Genomic DNA, 22,525 nt, shown 5'->3' with positions numbered 1-22,525 from the left:
TGCCTAGACCTCCTTACCTGTAACCAGTCTTCCTCCCACCTCCTAGGGATAGCCCATTTTGCCAAATATCTGACTGCTAACCTCTTCATTTTCCCACAAAGAACAAAGGAGTCCAGTACAGAGTGGTAACGTTTATTAGGAAGGAGAGATTCAATTTGTCTTCCACATCACACACACCAGAAACAGACTGTGACTTGCTTCTAAGAGGATGGAGGGTGGGCAGGGGGCTTGAATCCCAGCTGGGCAAGGCAGGGAGTATGGGCTTAGGGTGGGTAAGTCCGCTGCTCACCACACCCCTCTAATGAAATTTAGTGGCTAAAATACTACTACCTACCCACCCCACCCCACCAAAGCCAGTACTCTAGAAGGAGGCTGGGTGCTCGAGATGCTGGGGTTCTGGTGGGTGGTGGGAAGGGAGGAAGAAAGTCTTGCTATCTCTTGCTGCTCCTCCGGGTTTCTTTGCCGTTACTGACAGGGCTGCTGGAGGGGCCGGGAGGGCCGGCAGGTGTGTGGTTGGGCTGGCTTCGGGTAATTCGGGTGCTAGGGGGATGCGAGGGTGCGTGAGGGGGGTGCGGGCCACCACCAGGACCTGGTGGGGCACTCAGTCCATTCCCGTTCTGGTTCTCAGAGGCTAGCAGTGGGAGAAGGGGAAGAAATACAGGAATTAGAGAACTAAGGAGAGCGGTGCGTCCCCGAGGCCCTGCTGCAGGTCCCAGAGACGAACCCAGTCTTCATCAAGCACAGCTGTGCACTCCTGCCCGATAGGACCAAGCAAGTGGAGGTTGTATGAACGGAGCCCCAGAGAAGTTGCTATGTGAGCCCCAGTGTGATATTTTTCTCTTTTATTCGTCTATGTATCAGGGAGGTCAGACCTAGAATTCGCTGTTTAGTTCTAGATTCAAGGATGTCTGACAAGAATGCCCCTTTATCAAAAGTCTTTGTAAAACCAGAGAAGCATGGGTAGGGGAAGGGCCCGAAGTTTCTGTGTTAAAATACAAGAAGGATCTTTAAAAAAAAAAAAAAAAAAAAAAAAAAAAAGTGGTGGGTATCACAAAATGTAGCTAAGAGTGAGCAAAACAATTATTACTCACCCCCCCCCCCAAATAATAAGTAACATTTTTGTGGGTAGCTTACATGTCTGATGGGAGCCAGGCGTGTGAGATGATTTCCCTGAGCGCCTGCAAAGGTGTATCTTACTAACCTTGCCATACCCACAGTGTGACTCTGTGTTCGACTATCTCCTTCATAAGCTACAGGCTCCTAAAGGCAGGCGCTGTGTTTTATTCCTGGCTTTCTCCTCTAGACATGCTTGTTAAGTGAAGACACAGGCCTGCCTCTCATATGTAGAGGGCACTATGACCCCTAAACGGGACAGAAGTCATAGGCTAGCAGTTCTCCAACCACATCCTTGCTGAGACCCGGTTGCTCCACACCAAGACAGCCGAAACAGAAAAATATAATGCCTTTTGCTCAATACACAAAAAATGTTAGAAGAGGATATAGAAAGCTTTTCTGTTAAGTTTTTATGCCATCCACATTTTTTTGTTTTTTTTGTTAAGCCTTTTTTACCTGTCAGGTCACCAAGTGAATAAACATCTGGCAGGTATATATGAGGGGCCAAGAGGCTAACATGTATCTTATTTAAAATACTTTTTACAAATTACGGAGTTAGGGAAACCTGGAAATATATAACAGTCATATTTCCCATTGAAAACATGGATGTTGGGACGCCTGGGTGGCTCAGTTGGTTAAGTGTCTGCCTTCAGCTCAGGTTGTAATTCCCAGGGTCCTGGGATTGAGTCCCACATTGGGCTCCTTGCTGGCAGGGAGCCTGCTCTTTTCCCCCTGCCTGCCGCCTACCTCGCCCATCCCCCCCATCCCCCCTGCTGCCGGCTTGTGCTCTCTCCCTCTGCCCTCTGATAAAAAAAGAATATCTTAAAAAAAAAAAAAAGAAAGAAAGAAAGAAAAAGAAAAGAAAAAAAAACATGGATGCTGATTTTTTGTGGTGGAATTAAATGTTATTTCATGATGTATCCAAGAAACCCCCTGACCCTGGTGGTTCTGACGAAAACAATTCTGAGAACTATAGCAACTGGGGATATAGGCACAGACTGAGGAAGGGCAGAAGCAACCCCGAAGCCTCGTTTCATATGCAAAAACCTAAGGCACCGATCAGAGGTAAGAGAGAGCCAAATCCCAGGGAGTGCTGGGGTCAGCTGGGAAAGAACCCAGATGGAGAAAAAGAGCAGTAAAAATCCAGTTCCTAAGGAAAAGTGAAGGGATGAAGGAGATGATGTTGGTGAGTGATTCTAATCAAAAGCAAGAAATGAAAAAGCAGGGCTTGAAGTATAGGAGATGAAATCTTAACACTGAGGTCCAAGGCATACAAGAAAGGTCTTTAGTTTCAAGAAGAGTGATGACCCTAAAAGGAAACTCCTTGGTGCTCTAAAGCTGTACAGTGTGGACTCCATGTTAAGTCCTCTGCATCCATGTCAGAACCGTGGAATGAACTGAAAGGGCAAGGGGAAAAGGGCAAGGACCCGCCAAAGAAGCAGAAAGAAACAAGCTCCAAGGAAGGAGTGCAATATTTGCTGAGATACTGTTCTCACTGGTGTCCTTGAGTGCTAGTGGCACAAGAGTCCCAGAGCTCTAGCAGTGACAGAAACAGGTCCCCAAATCTTTTCCCCACAAGGACTTGCAAAAGAACTGGGAGGAAGGACTGGCTGGAAGGGAACACACTGAGAGAAAAGAAATTGGGGAAAGGGATGAAGGCAATTCATCTTTCCAGGCTGGGGAGAGAAGAGGAGCTAAAAGAACCAGCGGCTGGGAGGAAAGAGGTGTACCTGGAGAAACGGCAGGGGGTCCGGTGGTAGGCTGGGGGGCCGGAGGGCTGCTGTCGTTCTGCACCTAAAGGCACAAATTAAATACTCAGACCTTGCCCTCCACCCCCGCCCCCCATACTCCTGGGACTGACCTGCCCTCCTTCCCTGTCTCAAGGCCATGGAACTCACCGCCTTGTTGGGTGCCTGCTGGGCACTGTACTCTGGGTTTGGCTCACTGAAGTTAGGAACCTCAGAATATACCATACAGAATCTGCAAGGAGAGAAGTTGGCTAAAGCCTCGGACCCAGTCTCTGGGCCACTGCTGGAGGCCTCAGAAAGGTCCAGATATGAAACATGGACTCTATAACCATATGCTGCCTCTGTGCAAAGCTTAAACTTACCCCCTTGACCTGGTGCTTCTACATCTCAATCCCCAAGACACTTACTCTCCAATCTTCTGAAGATCACCCCCACGTCCAGTGTATAGTGTCAGACAACCTTTGAACACTGAAGCGTACCTGTGAGGGCACAAAAAAGTAAGATTTGGAATACTCATAAAAGTTACAAGGGCTGTTAACTCTTAACCCCCCCAACCCCCACCTTAGCTGTTATTGCCCGTGGATAACCAGGAGTAACCAGGAATTACCCTTTGGTGAGCCGAATAATGTCTCCAGGCTGGATCAGGTTACCCACGTCGTCCCAGACAGAGATATTGATGCTGCCTGTTTTGTCTGCCACTTTGCAGGTCCGAACCTCGTGCCCGTCCTTTGTCTTGGTCACTCGACCTGCAGGGAACAGATAAATGGTGGGGTGGGTGGGAGGAATAGATGATCAGAGGGATGAGATCTAGATACTGGTGGGGTGAGGGGGGAGTGGAGGGACAGCACCATGGAGAGGGGCGCTAGTGGAAAGAGGCCCAAGTGGTGCTGGAGGCTTGGATCCGGAGAGTTCCATCTACCCTACACGCGACTACAACTCTCCAGGCCAGGATCTAGGAGAGGTTAGGTGTGAGCAATTTCTTGGGGTGTGCCCTGACATCCCGGTAGCTAGTTAAGTGCGGAGATGGTATTCCCCCCACTGCCCCCTCCCCGCAACCCAGAGAGACCGCGCAGGGGGCCCACCATCCCAGAATAGCCACCTGTCTCCAGCACAATGAAGATGAGGTTCAGATTCTTGAGCCCGGGCTTGATATCCTTCACGAAGGTCTCCGTCGTCATGCTGTCCGAGCCTCCGCACTACACTAGAAGAGGTAAAGGGTAATGAAGGCTCAAGGCTTGGAGACTTCGCCCCCATGCTCCACTTCCCAAGGCCTACCTACCACACTAGGCTGGGGTCAGGCAGCCGCAAATCCTCTAATTCTTCTAAAAGTTTAGAAACGAACTTCCCCAAGAGCCTCCAACTTCAAGATCAGAATTTGAGGGTCTCTGGATAGGCTGCTTCGAGGCCGGAAGGCCCCGTCCCGGGATGCTCTTTCAGTCTCAATCCCCGACGTCGGGGAGCTGACGGAGACGGGGGTAGGGAAACTGGTGCAGATCCAAGGAATGCAACCTTACTCGCCAAACCTTCCCGAACCCTCATCCGGACAACCCAGGACTCGGTCCATCCCCTCCTCCCCCCACCCACCGCCGCCCACCCACCCAGCGCCGCCCACCCACCCAGCCAGCGGGCCGGACCGCTCACGCTGCAGAGCCGCCCGCAGGGGGAGCCACAGGCTCCGCTGCCGCCGGATGCAGCCCGATGGAACGCGGGAGTGAGGACATTCCCGGAAGTTTCCGGCTGGCCTCCCTCCGGCCAATCAACACTGTCCCGACGCGCCCCGCGCCCCGCCGCCGGCCCCCACTCAGCCAATCGGGACCCAAGATTCACGCGCCGCGAAAGGGGCGGATTTTATGTGTTAAAGGAGCCCCGCAGATGGTTGGCGCCTCGAGAAAGATTGGCCAGCAGGGAGCGCCTGGGGTCCAATTTTCCTTACTTGACTGAGAGACTACGCTTAGTCTCCATGACTTTATTTCTAAGACGTGGCCCTGGAAAAAGGACCAGGGGTTTTGTAATACAGTGGACAAAAGTCTGAAACAGGCTCAGCACTTCACTTATTTTATCGACAGTTCTTAACTATGTAATTCCGGTTTGCATACAAGAAAACGTAAGTTATATAAAAAGCAGTGCTTAGCACATAGCAGGCACAGTTTCTTCTCCCACTGCTATAACCCTCATCTTTATTCCTGATTTGGGGTCCCCATCTTTAATGCGCTATACAGCCTGCTTCGTCAGGGTTTTGGAAAAAGTAGCCTTCACACTAGAGGCTGACTCACCCTTTTTGAAAGAACGGAACCCAGGGCACAGAACAGCATTTGCATTAGTCCCTCTAAGAGTGTGAAAGGTACCTCTTCCTAATGCACTTATCTCTCTAGATCCCAGGGTCTCCCCTGCTCTCAGAGGCTTTAACGGAGGAGGCCCGAACCTTTAGTTCCCCCTGGGACTTGTTAGAAACTCAACAAAAGGTTCTAGTTCTGTAATGTGTACAGCCAGTTACATATATATACAAACCACAACCATTTGTTTACCGACTATCCATAACAAATAGTATTTAAGATTTTCTTTTAAATTTATTTGACAGAGAGAGAGAGGGATCACAAGTAGGCAGAGAGGCAGGCAGAGGGAGAGGGGGAAGCAGGCTACCCGCCAAGCAGAGAGCCCGATGCGGGGCTCAATCCGAGGACCCTGAGATTATGACCTGGGCCAAAGGCAGAGGCTTAACCCACTGAGCCACCCAGGCGCCCCCTTAACAAATACTATTTAATATCAGATTAGCCTAACAGGTCATGTAATTGTAATGTCTTGGCTTATTTCCTTACCTTCTGGAGCGCTTTAGGCTCCGCTTTGACTTTCCTCCGATCCCAGGTTCTCTCCCCCCAACACCCCCAACTACAGTGTTGTATCCTAAGGAAATCAGAGCATAACATAGGAAGAGGGACATCTTATCTCCCCTTCCCTTAGGTGTTTCATGGAACTCTAGTCGTGTCCGGAGAGCCAACGTAGATACAGCAGGCGTGCGGCTAGCAGAGAGGCAGGCAACCCGTTGGGCACCCAAGATCAAAGCCTTGCGGTTAGACACTACTCCACTCTCCACCCAGTGGTCGCCCTGTAGACTACAGTATCTACTCCCGTGACTATGAGTCATAGGGTCGGGAGGCACCGGGATGCTGACCACCGCTCTGGAAACAGGAGATGCTAAGTCTCACTACAGGCTGGCCTCGCAATAATCTCGCACCTCGTCCCATAGGAGATCGGACTCGTATTCCCCAGTAAAGTGAAGTCTAGACCTGCAGGGAGTCAGCCTCGTGCTCCGCCCCCTACATTCACGCGGGGAACACCATAGAGTTCTCCTTCCCAAATGGCTATATAGCCCTCGTTGGGATCATAAAGATTTCCGGTGTTGAGGGGAAGCCCGGGTAACCCTCCTCTCTCCTCGTTGGTCGCTCTTGGCTTCTAGTCTAGATTCGAGTTAAACAAAGAGGCGGGGTTTGGTGACGAGCTTCCGCCGGGTTGCGTAGCAGCGGTGGGCGGGGCAAGGGATCCGACTCACAGGGCGACGAGTGGTTGGAACCTACCTTCTCCTTCTCCTTCCCCTCCCAGGATAGGCTGGGACCCGGCACCGGAGCTATCCTGTGGCCGCTGCGGCCTCAGCTCCAGTCGGGCCGGGTTACGGAGAGTCCAGGCCGCTTCCAGGGCGGTGCGTACTGCGCCGGCGCGGGCTTCCACCTAAAAGAGGGTGTGGGGCGGGAGGGGGTGATGTCCCACGGGGGTTGGGGCGGGGGGGTTCAAGGTATTGGAGGTCAGGAGAAGGGATAGGAGTAAAGATGAAAAATGGAGGAAGAGAGCAGGAATAGGGAGGAGTCCGGAGGTGAGAAAGAGGCGCTGGTGGGTGGGTTGTTGGGAAGGTGCATTGGAGTAGGGGAGTCCTAAGTGCGGGAGGGGGGTCTGCGCTGACTGGAGGACCGGAAGGAGGGGACCTGGGGTTACAACGTGGTGTTTAAATGGGCAGTGACGACGGGCAGGGAGAGGAGGGAGGGAACATTCTGGGGGCTAGCCTGGGCAGGGGCGGCGGAATCTGAACCCCCGCCCTCGAAGCGCCATAGCTTGGCTCCTCTCCCGTGCCTTGTCTTTGGCAGCCTTGTCTTCCTCCTCCATTCCTTTTCCCCCTCCCCCTCTCACCCCTCCTTGAAGGAATCTCACATTCCTTACATCCCTTCCCTGGCTTTGCAGAGCCAGGCCCTTTCGCAGGCTTCACACACGGAAAGCCTTCCCCAACCCAGAACTCTGCGGAATTGGGAATGGGGAGGAGGGGGCTGGAGAAGGAGCAGAAAGCTGAGAGGTCAGAGTGTTTTGCCCAAGGGGCTCACAGACATCTTCCCCATTCAGAAACTGAGTTCATTCTCCCTAATAGCATCCGTGGCTGTTGAAGGAGCCACACTGTTCATGGGGCCTGGGCTGTGATAGTGATAGTTTGACCACTTCCTAAACAGGTGCTTTTAGAGTCTGATAATAGGGCAAGAAGCTGGTAGTGTTGCTGGTTGTTAGTTTTCCCCCAGGTGGGAATGGGGTAGACTAGTGGTAGGGAATCTGAGTGATGTGATCATGTTACTACTCTGTGTGTCCAGCTGACTGTGTCTGGGCCTCTTTCCCTGTAATTGAAAAGGAACAAGCTCCTTTTCGAGCATTTCCTCACTAGCCTTCAGTATTATAAATTTATTTTACGTTCTTTTACTACAAATATCTTACCTGAAACATAGCTGTATTCAGTATGTTTTCACATTTATTATGTCTTTGATTTTCCAGGACAACATATAAGGTAGATAAAGGCAGGTATCTTCCCTACTTGTCAGGTGAAGACATTGAAGCTATGGAAGAGATATATGGCTTGTTTAAAGTCCTACAGTTGGCAGGCCTGGGACCAGAACCCAAGTTTCCTGACTCCTGGTCCTCCTCTCAGTTGAAAAAATCCTGGTTTCTTCTGGCTAAGGGAACATCCCAGCATGGGCAAGATTCTGAGTCTGGAGCTTGTCATTAGAAGACTGAACATAACCAGTAACAGTGGTTCCTGGAAGCATTTCGTGAGGTAGAGGTGCCTGTGCCAGGTTGTTGGGAAATAGGGTGTGTCAAAATGCAAACAGCATTATATTCTGCTTTGTGATATGGATGAGGGAGAAACAGCTTCCTCACTACCCCCGAAAGAGAAAGTGTGTCTGACATTGCACCTTTATCTCTCTGGTTCATTTAAAAATATTACACTAAACGTGTTGTGGCTGATGAGCATTGTAAACCAATGAGCGTGTGTACTGGACTCAAGATGAAATGGTCTCAGTTTTATGTGCAAAAATTATCATCCTGTTGCTTTGTAACACAGCCCTTAATCTGTTGATAGCCATGTGATGGGGAAGAAAGGAGTTTCAATATTTACTTCTTTCCTGTGTAGTAGTGAGTAGATCTCACAGCACCCTTCATCTGAAGCCTTGTCCCCCTTTACTTGGTCCCATTCTTAGTCAGTCTAATCATACCTCTGATCCTCCCGGTTGTCCACTTGGGAGTAATTGCCCATTTCACTACTGCTGCTGCTGCTTTTTTAAAGGCTAATCCCCTCAGGAATATTTTCTGATTTGGGAAGTAGAATCACACCTGCAGGGATTCTTGAGTATCTTCTCCTTATGAAATAGTATTTTCCAGTTGGAGGATGGGATTAGAATTGTTTTTACATGACTTCAGTAATTTCTGTGAAAAGCCTTTGGGAAACAGGAAAGCATCGTACTGTGCATGTAAGCTGTCACTGATCTCTGCATCATATAGCCACAGATCTGGAAGCGTTGACATTACTCGTGGTTGTGTGCACTGAATAAGAGAATCTTTTTCTGTCTCAAATAGCTCTTTACCTTTTTTCTTGTTCCTTCCTCTGTCTCTCTCAGCTATGTTTGACTCTCCTGGACTGTGTATGTGATTCCTTAGCCAGTGCTCTCCATCTTTAGAAGGCAGTCCTATGTCCCCAGCCCTGCAACCTATTGCCCTTAATGGAATCATCTCATCCTCCTCAGCCAACTGCCAGATCCAGGTCTGTCTAGTTTCACTGCCAGGTGGAGGTAGTTCCCCTGACTCACCTTTTTCTTCCTTGTTCCTATTAATAGAGTGCTCCTGATTGTGACATCACATCCATCCCCTTGGCGATGGAGCTTGTTACTAGGAAGGAAGACTCAGTCGGACAATAGCCAACAAGATGGGTTACTGGGAGCGTCTCCTGAGTGGCACTGAGTGGAGGCCTCAGGGGGTTGGAGCCTTGTGAACAGGGAACCTACCCCCCAACACTTGGAAGGTAAAGAGCCTTGATTCAGAATCCCATTCCAGGCTTCCGGTCTCTTCTCAGCCTGTCTGGATTCCCTCTGCTTTTGAAAACTTGGTTCTTAAAGATTCTTCTGCATAAAGCTTCCTGTGATTAACCCACATCAGTCTGTTCTTTGCATATTTATGTATGACGGTAACTATTAACTTTTACTTTTTGGTGAATTGCTCAGTCAATTTTATGTCTTTTTATGTGTTTTATATCTTGTATATTCATTGGGCTCAAGCCTACACCTTACTTTGAGGACAATGATTGTGTTTTCTTTATCTTTTACGTGTCTCTACTGGCAAAGTGACTGTGCGTAGATGATGAAGTTGAGGTTTGGGGCAACCACACAAATAGTGCTTGGAGTTTGTGACTAAGTGGGAGGTCCTTGCTGGCCTTCAGGCCTGGTAGGGCTCACTTCATGTGTTAAATAAATTCTTGAGGAATTGTGTGCCCTCTGGATTCTTTGTAAATTGAACCACTTAAAACATACTAAAGGATTTAATTTCATTTTTAAAAATATTTATCTATTTAATGAGAGAGAGCGCATGAGCCAGGGGGGAGGGGCAGAGGGGAAGAGAGAAAATCCTAAGCAGGCTCTGTGTTCAGCTCAGTATAGAGCCAGATGCGGGGCTCGATCCCCTGACCATGAGATCATGACCTGAGTTGAAACCAAGAGTCAAGACACTTAACCAACTGAGCCACCCAGGTGTCCCCTAAAGAATTTTAATTTTAAAATCCGCTGTGGTGGGCCACATGACCGGCTCAGTCGGTGGACAATGTGACTCTTGATTTCAGAGGACTCTTTTGATCTTAGGGTCATGAGTTCAAGCCCCACATTGGGTGTAGAGCTCACTTCAATCAATCAATTAGTCCCCTGTGGTAAATCCAGTATGGATCATAGCATTCTAGAATTAAACAGAATCTTTGGGGCAATGTAGCTCACCCCTTCATCTCATAAGTGAGGAAGCAGAATTCCTCAGAAGTCATTTCTTTAAGAGAAGGAGTAACTTCAGTCTAAGAACTCTACTGCTTAAATAAAGAGACCACTTTGTTTCTTTTAAGATTTTATTTATTTATTTAACAGAGAGAGAGAATGTATGCACAAGCACAAGCAGCAGAGGGAGAGGGAAAGAAGGCTCCTGGCTAAGCAGGGAGCCAAGGCAGGGCTTGATCCCAGGCACAGACGTGAGTTGAAGGCAAACGCTTAACCAACTGAGCAACCCACCCAGGTGTCCTAGGACCACTTCCTTTCACTTAAAAAGTCAAGAGAGTTGCCTAAAGAGAGCAAAGTCAGTTCAGTTAGTGGTAAAGCCAGGGTACCTTCTCTAACTTAATTATCCCCTAATTTAGCATTTCTGTTTTATATGTTGAATCTCAGAATCCTGCAACTTGTAGAGTACCTCAGAATGCATGTAGTCCAAGATGCTTCATTTCTTGTGTGGTAAGGGAACTGGGGCCCAGCTCAGTTAGGTAACTTGCCCAAGGTCACACATCTGGTCAGTAATAGAGCTAGAACTGGGTCTCAAGTTTCTGGATTCTCAACTATGTTTTCTTATTTTCCATATCTATTCCTTCATTGGGAGATTTGTAATGAAATGTGAGACCCTTCACCAGTTAATTTCTTCACTATGTTGAAATTCCTAGAAGTCACCGGTTTCCTTACATTGGAGTAGGTTATAGTATTGAGCTGTGCATCAGGCTCCCTGCTCAGTGGGGAGTCTGCTTCTCCCTCTGCCCACCCACCCCCCGCCCCCAGCTCATACTCTCTCACTCTGTCTCTCTCAAATGAATAAATAAAATCTCGGGGCACCTGGGTGGCTCAGTGGGTTAAAGCCTCTGCCTTGGGCTCAGGTCATGATCCCAGGCCCCACATCAGGCTCTCTGCTCAGTAGGGAGCCCGCTTCCTCCTCTCTCTCTCTCTCTGCCTGGCTCTCTGCCTACTTGTCTATCAAATAAATAAATAAAATCTTCAAAATTTAAAAAAAATTTTTTAAGATTTTATTTATTTATTTGACAGAGAGAGAGAGATCACAAGTAGGCAGAGAGGCAGGCAGAGAGGGGGAGAAGCAGGCTCCCTGCTGAGCAGAGAGCCCAATGCGGGGCTTGATCCCAGGACCCTGAGATCATGACCTGAGCTGAAGGCAGAGGCTTAACCCACTGAGCCACCCAAGTGCCCCTAAGATTAAAAAAATTTTTAAAAAGACAAGGTGCATGGTTTGCACATCTGTACACAGGTTTAAGAAACTGTGAATAAGGGAGGATAAATGTTCAGGTTCCTTTAGCAACAATCTGTTTTGAATTCCTGGCTCTCTTTAGGGGTAGACCAGAGAAAGCAACTTCAACAGCAAGTTAAAAGGCTATATAGAAAGGGATCTGAGAAAGCCCTTGCATTTTATGATAATAGTGACGAGGATTATATAGAGAGACCCCAGTGTGACAGCAAGGAAATAAAATAATGTAATTACCTTGTTGAATTCTGGGCCTATAGAAAAGAAGGCTGGAAATGCAGTCTTCAGGTTGGGTTTGGGATGTTCAAATCAGGGAGGTTGGCAGAACAGCCCGAAGGGACACCTCAGTGCTCCTTAGTTCAGGTGAAACCTTCGGAAGGCCTTTCCTTCTATTCTACAACTCAAGGAGAATATCCAGGAAACTGCTTCCAGTGGTTATGGTCATTGGCTATGACTCTTGAGGTCCCTAAGGTGTTAGTTTTATTGAAGCTTCCACCCCCAGGGCAGTGAGCAGTTGAGTTCTTGTGATGCCTCCCCCCCCCTTGGAATGATAACCTGCTCCTCTGACGGGCCCCATGGCAGTGTTGAGAGTCCAGAGAATGGAAGGAATCATCAAGGAGCCTAGCCCGTCAGGCTGACTGCCTGCCTGGGGGCAGGGCAAGGCAGGGCAGAGAGCTGGCTTCCAAGGTTGTATACGACTTTTGTTTCCCTTAGATGACAAATAGGGAATACCCTAATCAGATGATAAATCTAAATTTCCCCTTAATTCTTGAGGCGGCACCCCTGAAAGAATGCAATTGTGTAAGAGTAGATAAAACAGGAGGACCTCTAATCTGATAAAGGGGGTTTTGATTTAGAACAATGCCAGGGTGCCTGGCTGGCTCAGGTGGAAGAGCATGTGACTCTTGATCTCTGGGTTGTAAGTCTGAGCCCCCTCACTGGGTGTAGTGATTACCACAAATAAATAAATAAAACTAGAAAGAACAATGCCTAGCATGTCTGTAGTTTTGTAAATGCTGACTTTATGGTGGGAACCTTATAGCTCTTAATGCTGACTAGTGGCTTCCCTCCCCCTCTGGCCATCCCTTTGCTAGGAGAGACAAATTCTCTGCTATTTATTTTGGGAAAGGGGATCTCCTGAGACCCCATTAAGGTAAGTTTCAGAATCTGTATTCCTCCTTAAGAAAATACTGTTAGTTGGGGCGCCTGGGTGGCTCAGTGGTTAAAGCCTCTGCCTTTGGCTCAGGCCGTGATCTCAGGGTCCTGGGATCCAGTCCCGCATCAGGCTCTCTGCTCAGCAGGGAGCCTACCTCCTCCTCCTCTCTCTCTCTGCCTGCCTCTCTGCCTACTTGTGATCTGTGAAGTAAATTTAAAAAAATCTTTAAAAAAAAAAAAAAAAAGGAAAATACTGTTAGCATTGGTATATTGAAAGTGCAGGGGCGCCTGTATGGCTCACTTGGTTGTGTCTGACTCTTGATTGCAGCTCATGTCTTGATCTTGGGGTCATGAATTCAAGCCCAATGATGGGCTCCATGGAGTCTACTGTAAAAGAAATGAATAAGGAGTGCAAATAAATAAGTAAATAAACAAATTAAAAAAGTAAAGTACAGGGGCGCCTCAGAGGCTCAGTCTGTAGATGATTTGGGGTCATCTGCCTGCCACTCCCCCTGCTTGTGCTCTCCCTCTGACAAATAAATAAAGTAAAATAAAATAAAATGAAGTGAAAGTGCAATGAAGCACCATATAAACTCTAGGCCTGCTTTTTTTTTTTTTTAAGATTTTATTTATTTATTTGGCAGACAGAGAGAGAGGAGGAGGCAGATTCCCCGCTGAGCAGAGAGCCTGATGCAATGCAGGGCTTGATCCCAGGACCCTGGGATCATGATCTGAGCCGAAGGCAGAGGCTTTAATCCACTGAGCCACCCAGGCGCCCCTCTAGGCCTGCTTTTCTATATTGCCCCATAGCAACAAGGGAGAAAAGGGAAATGTTATTTTAATTTTTGTCCTTTGCTCTAAGGATAACTGATTTTTTAAAAAAAATTAAATCTTGCAGAAATATATAACCTGATCAAAAGTAAAATCTTAGTGGGCACCTGGTTGGCTCAGCTGGTAGAGCATGGAACTCATGGTCATGAGTTCAAGCCCCATGTTGGGTGTGGAGCCTATTTTTAAAAAAAAACAAGTAAAATTTTAGCGTCTAGATTTTTTTTTTTTTAAAGATTTTATTTATTTATTTGACAGACAGAGATCACAAGTAGACAGAGAGGCAGGCGGGGAGAGAGAGAGAGAGAGAGGGAAGCAGGCTCCCTGCTGAGCAGAGAGCCCGATGCGGGACTCGATCCCAGGAACCTGAGATCATGACCTGAGCCGAAGGCAGAGGCTTAACCCACTGAGCCACCCAGGCGCCCTAGCGTCTAGATTTTTAAAAAATTTATTTATTTGCAATAGAGAGCACAAGGGAGAGAGAGACTGCACGAGGGGGGGGGGTAGGGCAGAGGGAGAGGGAGAAGCAGGCTCCCTGGAAGCAGATTCCGTGCTGAACAGGGAGTCTGGCACTGGGCTCCATCCCAAGATCCTGGGATCATGACCTGAGCCGATGCTTAATGACTGAGCCATCCAGGTGCCCCTATTTATTTCTTTTAAAGATTTTATTTTTTACTTTATTTTTTTTTAAGATTTTATTTATTTAACAGAGACAAATTGAGAGAGGGAACACAAGCAGGGTGAGTGGAAGACGGAGAAGAGCTGGTCATGGGGCTTGATCCCGGGACCCGGAGATCATGACCTTAGCCAAAGGCAGTTGCTCAACCAAGTGAGCCACCCAGGCGCCCCTAAAGATTTTATTTTATTTTATTTTTATTTGTTTAAGGACTTTATTTATTTATTTGACAGATAGAGATCACAAGTAGGCAGAGAGGCAGGCAGACAGAGAGGAGGAAGCAGGCTCTCTGCTGAGCAGAGAGCCGGATGCAGGGCACCATCCCAGGACCCTGGGATCATGACCTGAGCCGAAGGCAGAGGCTTTAACCCACTGAGCCACCCAGGCTCCCCTAAAGATTTTACTTTTAAGTAATCTCTGAGCCAGGCACTCCTAATTTTTTTTTTAAGATTTTATTTAAAAATTTATTTATTTGAGAAAGCAAGAGATTGAACAGAGGGAAGAACAGAGAGAGGGGACAAGCAGATTCTGCACTAAGTGCAGAACCTGATGTGGGGCTCAGCATCACGACCCAGAGATGACCTGAGCCATAATCAGGAGTTGGATGCCTAACCAACTGAGTCACCCAGGCGCCCCTAGGCACTTGTAGTTTTAATTTTTTAAATTGTTCTTGTAAAAATGGGACCATACTATTCATACAACATGCCTTTTGCAGCTTGCATTTTTTCGAATTGAGAGGGAATTTAGCATGGTGGTTAAAAGCTTGGGCTCTGGAGCCAGTCTGCCTGGGTTTGAATCGGTCTCTACCAGTTGTGAGCTGTATGATTTTAGGCAAGCTTTTTAACCTTTGTGCATCTGTTACTCATCTGTAAAATGTGGGTAATGACAGTCCCAACCTCAGAGAGTAACTTACAGAGTAGTAAAAATTAGATGAGTTAATATACAAGAAATGCTTAGAATAGTGCTTAGCGTAGAGAAGTGCTGTATAAATGTTGACTTCATTATTATTATTTTTACTTCATTATTATTTAATTAGGTAATTAAAATATCATTATAGAAGAAGTAGGAAAAAAAGAAGCAAGACTGAGTGAGGGGCGCTTGGGCAGCTCAGTTGGTTAAGCGCCTGCCTTTGGCTCGGGTCATGATCTTGGGGTCCTGGGATCGAGCCCTGCATTGGGCTCCCTGCTTGGTGGCGAGTCTGGTCCTTCTCCCTCTGCCTGCCTCTCTGCCTGCTTGTGTTCTCTCTCTCTGTCAAATAAAGGAATAAAATATTTTAAAACGAAACAAAAAACACTGAGTGAATTAAAAGTACCAAAAGCAGGGCACCTGGGTGGCTCAGTCATTAAGTGTCTGCCTTCGGCTCAGGTTATGATCGGAGGGTCCTGGGATTGAGGCCTACATCGGGCTCCCTGCTCGGCAGGGAGCCTGCTTCTCCCTCTGCTCCTCCCCCTGCTTGTGTCCCCTCTCTCTGTCTAATAAATAAATAAAATAAATAAATAAAATCTTTAAAAATAAATAAATTAATTAATTAAATAAAATCTTAAAAAAAAAAAAAGTACCAAAAGCAGGAGCGCCTGGCTGGCCCATTTGTGGAGCTTACAAGTGGTTTTTTTGTTTTTTAAGTGTTTTTTTTTTTTTAAAGATTTTATTTATTTATTTGACAGAGATCACAAGTAGACAGAGAGGCAGGCGGAGAGAGAGGAGGGAGCAGGCTCCCTGCTGAGCAGAGAGCCCGACGCGGGACTCGATCCAGGACCCTGAGATCATGACCCGAGCCGAAGGCAGCGGCTTAACCCACTGAGCCACCCAGGCGCCCCTGTTTTTTAAGATTTTTATTTAGTTATTTGACAGACAGAGATCACAGGCAGGCAGAGAGAGAGAGAGAGAGAGAGAGAGATAGAGGAAGGGAAGCAGGCCCCCGGCTGATCAGAGAGCCCAACTCAGGGCTCGATCCCAGGACCTGGGATCATGACCTGACCCGAAGGGAGAAGCTTTAACCCACTGAGCCACCCAGGTGCCCCGGAAAGGTATCCATATTGGTCAGTCCGCATGTGGAGCTCTGGGTACCCTGTTTTAGAGGGACATAGACATTCTAGAATGCTATGAGAGAAATGAGTCTGGGCTAGATAGATATTTCTCATCTGTGCTCTTGCCACACCCTTGACCTTTCCCAGGAGTGTCTAAGCATGGAGTGACTGACTCTTGGGTGCTATGGAGAGGATTCCTGCCCTGGGTGTTAAACCACAGGTCTCTTAAAGTCCATTCTAACTCTAAAGGCAAACATTAGACTCTTAATCAGGTCCATGGGAGATGATTCCCAGTATGACCAAATTCTGTCCTCTTTTATTACTGTACTTCAAAAGTAAGAACATTCTGTATTTTTTATTCTCAAGTAATTTCTAAATTTAAAAAGTATATGTTTTTTTTTTCATAATGTGGAAGACTGTTTAAAGTTGAATTATGACTTTTAAAAAAATGTATACCTACTAAAGTTTTTGGTAACTAAAAGTAGAAAAAAAAAAATCCTTATCCTAATCCCAAATAAAACCACTGGTAACATTTTGGTCATTCCTTTTGGTCTCTTTATGTATGGATTATTTATAAATATATGGTGTTCTTAAACAGCTCGGTATTCAATTTTGTGTCCTTCTATATTTACCTTTCATTATTCTATTGCATATTCCTCATAAGCATCATTTAAAATAGATACATTATTCCATCAAATGGGCTTACATTACCATAATCACTCAACTGTACACTTTCCTGGTCATGTAAATGAATCAGGGATCATCTGATTTTTGTTTAAGGTTTACTGACATGATTTTTGAAAACCTATGTGGACTGTTTTTAGTACCATTCTTCTTTCCTGCTTCAGAGGTGTCCCTCTTCCTGTTGAACCTCATTCCAGGTCTCCTGCCTACCACTGCCTCAGTGACCGGATTCTCTCCTGTCTTTGCCTTTTCCGCTTCACTAGCACTCTCCTCTCTGTATATCAGCATCCTGGGGCCTTTCTCATTAGAAGGAAACAACCCCCTCACAACCCACTTCCTCAAGCTCTTGTCATCCTTAGGGTAGTACTCTTTCCCTTCCTTTGAAATCAAGCTTTGGACAGAGTTCTCTGCATCTCTGCCTCTCTGCCTCCCGTCTTATTCACTTGGGACCACCTCTGTGAGCCACTACAGCTGCTCCTCATGGCGCCTCCCAGCTGCAGGCAGCCATGCTCTGCCCTGGTATCCGGTCCCACATCCTGGCCATTTATTTTTGTTTTTTTTTTAATCAGACTTGACTGCAGCTTTTGACACTTCCCTTCCCTCCTCCAAGCACTCCACTTCCTTGACTTTTTTATTGTGGTAAAAAAACACGTAACGGGGCGCCTGGGTGGCTCAGTGGGTTAAAGCCTCTGCCTTCAGCTCAGGTAATGATCCCAAGAGTCCTGGGAATCAAGCCCCGCATCGGGCTCTCTGCTCAGCGGCAAGCCTGCTTCCCCCTCTCTCTCTCTGCCTGCCTCTCTGCCTACTTGTGATCTCTGTCAAATAAATAAATAAAATCTTTTTTTTTTTTTTTAAAGTAACATAAAATTAACCATCTTGGGGCGCCTGGGTGGCTCAGTGGGTTAAGCCGCTGCCTTCAGCTCAGGTCATGATCTCAGGGTCCTGGGATCGAGTCCCGCATCGGGCTCTCTGCTCAGCGGGAAGCCTGCTTCCCTCTCTCTCTGCCTACTTGTGATCTCTCTCTGTCAAATAAATAAACAAAATCTTAAAAAAAAAAAAATAACCATCTTAACCATTTTTGAGTGTATAGTTCAGAATGTTAAGTATGTTCACGTGGTTGTGAAACATCTCCAGAACTTTTTTATCTTGCAAAACTGAAACTCTATACCCATTAAACAAAAAGTCCCCTTCCTCCAACTTCCTTGACTTTTACGAGGCTCTTCTCTCCAGGATTTTCTCTCATCTAATCAATCTTTCTCAGTTTTTTTTTTTTTTTTTTTAAAGACTCTACCCATTTATTTATCTGAGAGAGAGAGCAAGTGCCTGTGAGCAGAGGTGGGGGTGGGATGGGGGGAGTTGGAAGGACAAGCAGACTCCCTGCTGAGCAGAGTTGAAGCCAGCTTGATCCCAGGACCTGGAGATCACCACCTGAGCCAAAGTCAGGTGCTTAATCCACGGAGCCATTCAGGCTCCTCTCAGTCTTTTTTTTTTTTTTTTTTAAGATTTTATTTATTTGACAGAGATCACAAGTAGGCAGAGAAGCAGGCAGAGAGATAGGAGGAAGCAGGCTCCCTGCTGAGCAGGGAGCCCGATGTGGGGCTCGATCCCAGGACCCTGGGATCATGACCTGAGCCGAAGGCAGAGAATTTAACCCACTGAGCCACCCAGGTGCCCTCAACTCTCAGTCTTTTTTTGAGGAGTGGGGGGGCAGGCTCTTTTTTTTCTTTGCTTTTAAATATTATCGTTAAAGTATTCTCAGGCACCCTTGGTGGTGTCTAAATTGTGAAGGGCTTTCCAGAAGATTATATATCTAGAAAAATAAATAGTAGGCACACTATTCAACCAACCCGGCAGTTCCTCCTCTAGGTATCTGTCCTAGGAGAGAGATTTGATCTTGTGTTCCAACAAAATCATGTTACCGGGATGTTAATTGCAACATGATTTGTTTCTAGGGGAAAAATGGCAACCAGGCAACTGAAGTCCTGAGGCGAATGGCAAAATATATTGTAATCAAGGTTTAGACTGTAGATTGGGGGAAAAAAATTAAGATTTATTTATTTACTTTCAGAGCATGAGTGGGAGGGGCAGAGGGAGAGGTAGAGAGAATCTCAAGCAGACTCTGCTGGGTGTAGAGCCTGACATGGGTCTCCATTATAGGACCCTCAGATTAGGACCTGAGCCAAAACCAAGAGTTGGACACTTAACTGACTGTGCTATGCAGGTGCCCCTAGAAATTGTTATCACTAGAACATAAAACTACATGAGAGCAGGGATTTTGTCTGTCTTGTCCATACAAGAATCTGTGTATGACAGAGAAGGCACATTGAAAGAACGAGTGTACACCCAGCAATGGATGGGGGAGAGGAAAGTGGGAAGAAAGGCTAATAATTATATTCTCTGAGTCTTTTATTTTTTATTTTTTAATTTTTTGAACATTTTATTTATTTATTTGACAGAGATCACAAGTAGGCAGAGAGGCAGGCAGAGAGAGAGGAAGGGAACTAGGCTCCCTGCTGAGCAGAGAGCCCAGTGTGGGGCCCGATCCCAGGACCCTGGGACCCTGGGACCATGACCTGAGCCAAAGGCAGAGGCTTTAACCCACTGAGCCACCCAGGGGCCCCTCTCTGGGTCTTTTAAAATGGGAATTTAGTCATATATTACTTGTGAAAAAAAGAAGGCTAAGAAATAAAGCAGAGTGGAGCACCTGGGTGGCTCAGTTGGTTAAACAGCTGCCTTCGACTCAGGTCCTGATCCCAGAGTCCTGGAATTGAGTCTCTTGTCAAGCCCCTTGTCAGGTAGGTGCCTTGCTCAGCAGGGATTCTGATTCTCCCTCTGCCCCTCCCCCTACTTGTGCCCTCTTGCTCTGTTTATCAAATAAATAGAATCTTTTAAAAATATAGAAATAAAAAAATAAAGAATCAGTGCTGTCCAGCGTTCTGTATTCTTCAGACCCACCCTCATTTTCTTTCTTTCTTTCTTTTTTTTTTTTTTAGATTTTATTTATTTATTTGAGAGAGAGAGAGAACACAAATGGAAGAGAAGGAGAGGGAGAAGCAGACTCCCTGCTGAGCAGGGAGCCTGACATGGGTCTCTATCCCAGGACCTTGGGATCATGAACTGAGTCAAAGGCAGACGCCCAACCGACAGAGCCATCTAGGCACTGCCCCCTACCCCGAACATTCATTTTCTGTTTTTATTCTGTGTATTTTCCCTGTGTGGCCTTTCAGAATTCCTGATGTCAGCTACCCGCTTCAGAATTTGTACTTGGAACCCTAAACTCTACATGTCCAAAATTAGTATCATTATCTTTCCTCCCTAATCCTAATCTTTTTCTTGAAATTCTTATTGTGGTAAATAATTACTTCCTAAACCAGTAGATTGTTTCTCTTAATTGCTTTGGTTTGAGGCTTTATACTTTTTTTGATCTGAATTTTTATAATAACCTCCTAAAAAGGTCTCGTTTTCCCATATCTTCCCTACCCCCTACTTTTTCTACACAGTTGCCAAAGTTATCTGAATGAAAAAGAAAACTGGTCATGTCAGTTTCTCTCTTTTTTAAATCATGTCAGTTTCTTAACCCTTCAGGATTCAAAGAATCTCCTCAAAAGATTCTTATTAATTACAAAGGAGTAAAGTAGTAACTCTACAGTAGAGAACCTTGCCAGCAACACTTAACCAGAGTTAGTTTCCCTGGGAAAGGTGCAAATCAACATGTACTCCTGATACGTTAAGATTACAGTCTGACTTTTGTGGCATTTTTGCCCAAATTGAAACCTGAATTTAATCATGAGGAAACATCAGACAAACCCACACTGAGAGACCTTCTCATTATACTGGCCTGTATTCTTAAAAAATTCAAGGTGGGGCACCTGGGTGGCTCACTCGGTGGAGCCTCTGCTTTTGGCTGAGGTCGTGATCCCAGGGTCATGGGATTAAGCCCTGTCTTGGGCTCCACGGGTAGCCCACTTCTCCCTCTTCCTCTGCCTGCTGCTCCCCCTGCTTGAGAGCTCTCTCTGTCAAATAGATAAATCTTTATTTTTTTTTAATATTTTATTTATTTATTTGACAGAGAGAGATCACAAGTAGACAGAGAGGCAGGCAGAGAGAGAGAGAGAGGGAAGCAGGCTTCCTGCTGAGCAGAGAGCCCGATGCGGGACTCGATCCCAGGACCCTGAGATCATGACCTGAGCTGAAGGCAGTGGCCTAACCCACTGAGCCACCCAGGCGCCCCTAAATAGATAAATCTTTAAAACATAAATTAAAAAAAAAAAATCAAGATCATGAAAGACCCAAACGTGTTAGTAATTTTTTCAGATTAAAATAATTTAAAGGGGCACCTGGGTTAAGCCTCTCCCTCAGCTCAGGTCACGATCTCAGGATCCTGGGATGAGTCCCGCATTGGGCGCTCTGCTCAGCAGGAAGCCTGCTTCCCCCTCTCTCTCTGCCTGCCTCTCTGGCTACTTGTGACCTCTCTTTCGGTCAAATAAATAAATAAAAAAAATTTTTTTTTTTAAGATTTTATTTATTTATTGGACAGAGATCACAAGTAGGCAGAAAGGCAGGCAGAGAGGGAGGGGGGAAGCAGGCTCCTAGCCAAGCAGAGAACACGATATGGGGGCTCGATCCCAGGACCCTGGAATCGTGACCTGAGCTGAAGGCAGAGGCTTTAACCCACTGAGCCACCCAGGCACCCCTAAATAAAATTTAAAAAAAGGGGGGCGCCTGGGTGGCTCAGTGGGTTAAGCCTCTGCCTTCAGCTCAGGTCATGATCTCAGGGTCCTAGGATGGAGCCCCTCATGGCGGGGGGCTCTGCTCAGTGGGGAGCCTGGTTCCCCACTCTCTCTCTCTACTTGCCTCTCTGCCCACTTATGATCTCTGTCAAATAAATAAAATCTTTAAATAAATAAATAAAGGGGCGCCTGGGTGGCTCAGTCAGTTGAGTGTCTGATTCTTGATTTCGGCTCAGGTCATGATCTCTGGGTCAGGGTCATGAGATTGAGCCCTGCATGAGAGTCCGTGCTCAGTGGGGAGTCTGGTTGATATTCTCTCCCTCTGCCCCTCTCCCCTGTTTCCACGTGTGCTCTCTCAAATAAATAAAATCTTAAAATAAGTTGAAAGAAGCTTGGCAACTCAATGCAATACATAGTCTTGAATGTTCTTTTGCTGAAAGAGATTATTGTGACAAGTGGCAAAATTGGAAGAGGGTTTGTAAATAATAGTATCCTGTCAATGTTAATATCCTGATTTCTCTAATTTTACTATCATATAAGAGAATTTTGTTGTGGTGGTTTCTTTTTTTTTATTTTTTTAAAGATCTTATTTATTTGACGGAGAGGGCAGAGGGAGAGAGCAAGCACAAGCAGGGGGAGCGGCAGGCAGAGGGAGAGAAGCAGGCTCCCCATTGAGCAAGGAGCTCAACATGGGACTCAATCCTAGGAGTCTGGGATCGTGACCCAAGGTGAAGGCAGACAGACGCTTAACCGACTGAGCCATCCAGGCACCCCAGAGAGTGTTCTTTTTAGGAAATACACAGTAAAAAAGTTCAGGGATAAAGGCATCCAGGGGGCACCTGGGTGGCTCAGTGGGTTAGGCCTCTGCCTTCGGCTGGGGTCATGATCCCGGGGTCCTGGGATCAAGCCCCACGTCGGGCGCTCTGCTCAGCAGGGAGCCTGCTTCCCCCCTCTCTCTCTGCCTGCCTCTCTGCCTACTTGTGATCTCTGTCAGATAAA

General features: G+C 46.7%; 2 protein-coding genes across 8 annotated transcripts in view; one reads left to right on the top strand and one right to left on the bottom strand.

Annotated features, from left to right (window-relative positions):
- Positions 1 to 241: 241 nt before the first annotated feature.
- NABP2 (nucleic acid binding protein 2) lies at positions 242 to 4,496 on the bottom strand. 4 transcript variants are annotated; one of them, XM_032874460.1, is made up of 7 exons: positions 4,478 to 4,496; positions 3,961 to 4,062; positions 3,469 to 3,607; positions 3,269 to 3,340; positions 3,012 to 3,093; positions 2,844 to 2,907; positions 242 to 631 (listed from the first exon to the last, which is right to left on the bottom strand). In XM_032874460.1, the coding sequence occupies exons 2-7, from the start codon at positions 4,037 to 4,039 to the stop codon at positions 432 to 434; spliced, it is 636 nt and encodes a 211-aa protein (XP_032730351.1). In that variant the 5' UTR covers positions 4,040 to 4,062; positions 4,478 to 4,496; the 3' UTR covers positions 242 to 431. The 4 variants fall into 4 exon arrangements, with proteins under 4 accessions (XP_032730351.1, XP_032730350.1, XP_032730349.1 ...); XM_032874459.1 differs by lacking the exon at positions 4,478 to 4,496 and adding an exon at positions 4,141 to 4,456 and having other exon boundaries at positions 3,961 to 4,050; XM_032874458.1 differs by lacking the exon at positions 4,478 to 4,496 and adding an exon at positions 4,208 to 4,456.
- Positions 4,497 to 6,427: 1,931 nt separating this feature from the next.
- RNF41 (ring finger protein 41) overlaps positions 6,428 to 22,525 on the top strand; it is a 28,870-nt gene continuing 12,772 nt past the window's right edge. For 2 of the 4 annotated variants that reach the window (XM_032874455.1, XM_032874452.1), the window contains exons 1-2: positions 6,428 to 6,555; positions 8,999 to 9,183. The gene's annotated coding sequence lies outside the window, so the exon portion shown is untranslated. Of the gene's footprint in view, positions 6,556 to 6,641; positions 6,727 to 8,998; positions 9,184 to 22,525 lie in introns of those variants that run through there. The other 2 variants (XM_032874453.1, XM_032874454.1) reach the window with 2 other exon arrangements.

The sequence above is a fragment of the Lontra canadensis genome, unplaced genomic scaffold (genome assembly GCF_010015895.1).
Source record: "Lontra canadensis isolate GAN:19392208 unplaced genomic scaffold, GSC_riverotter_1.0 scaffold53, whole genome shotgun sequence".
In the NCBI taxonomy this organism is placed as follows: domain Eukaryota; kingdom Metazoa; phylum Chordata; class Mammalia; order Carnivora; family Mustelidae; genus Lontra; species Lontra canadensis.
Note: the sequence above shows the minus strand (reverse complement) of the source record. Positions and strands in the feature narration are given on the sequence as shown.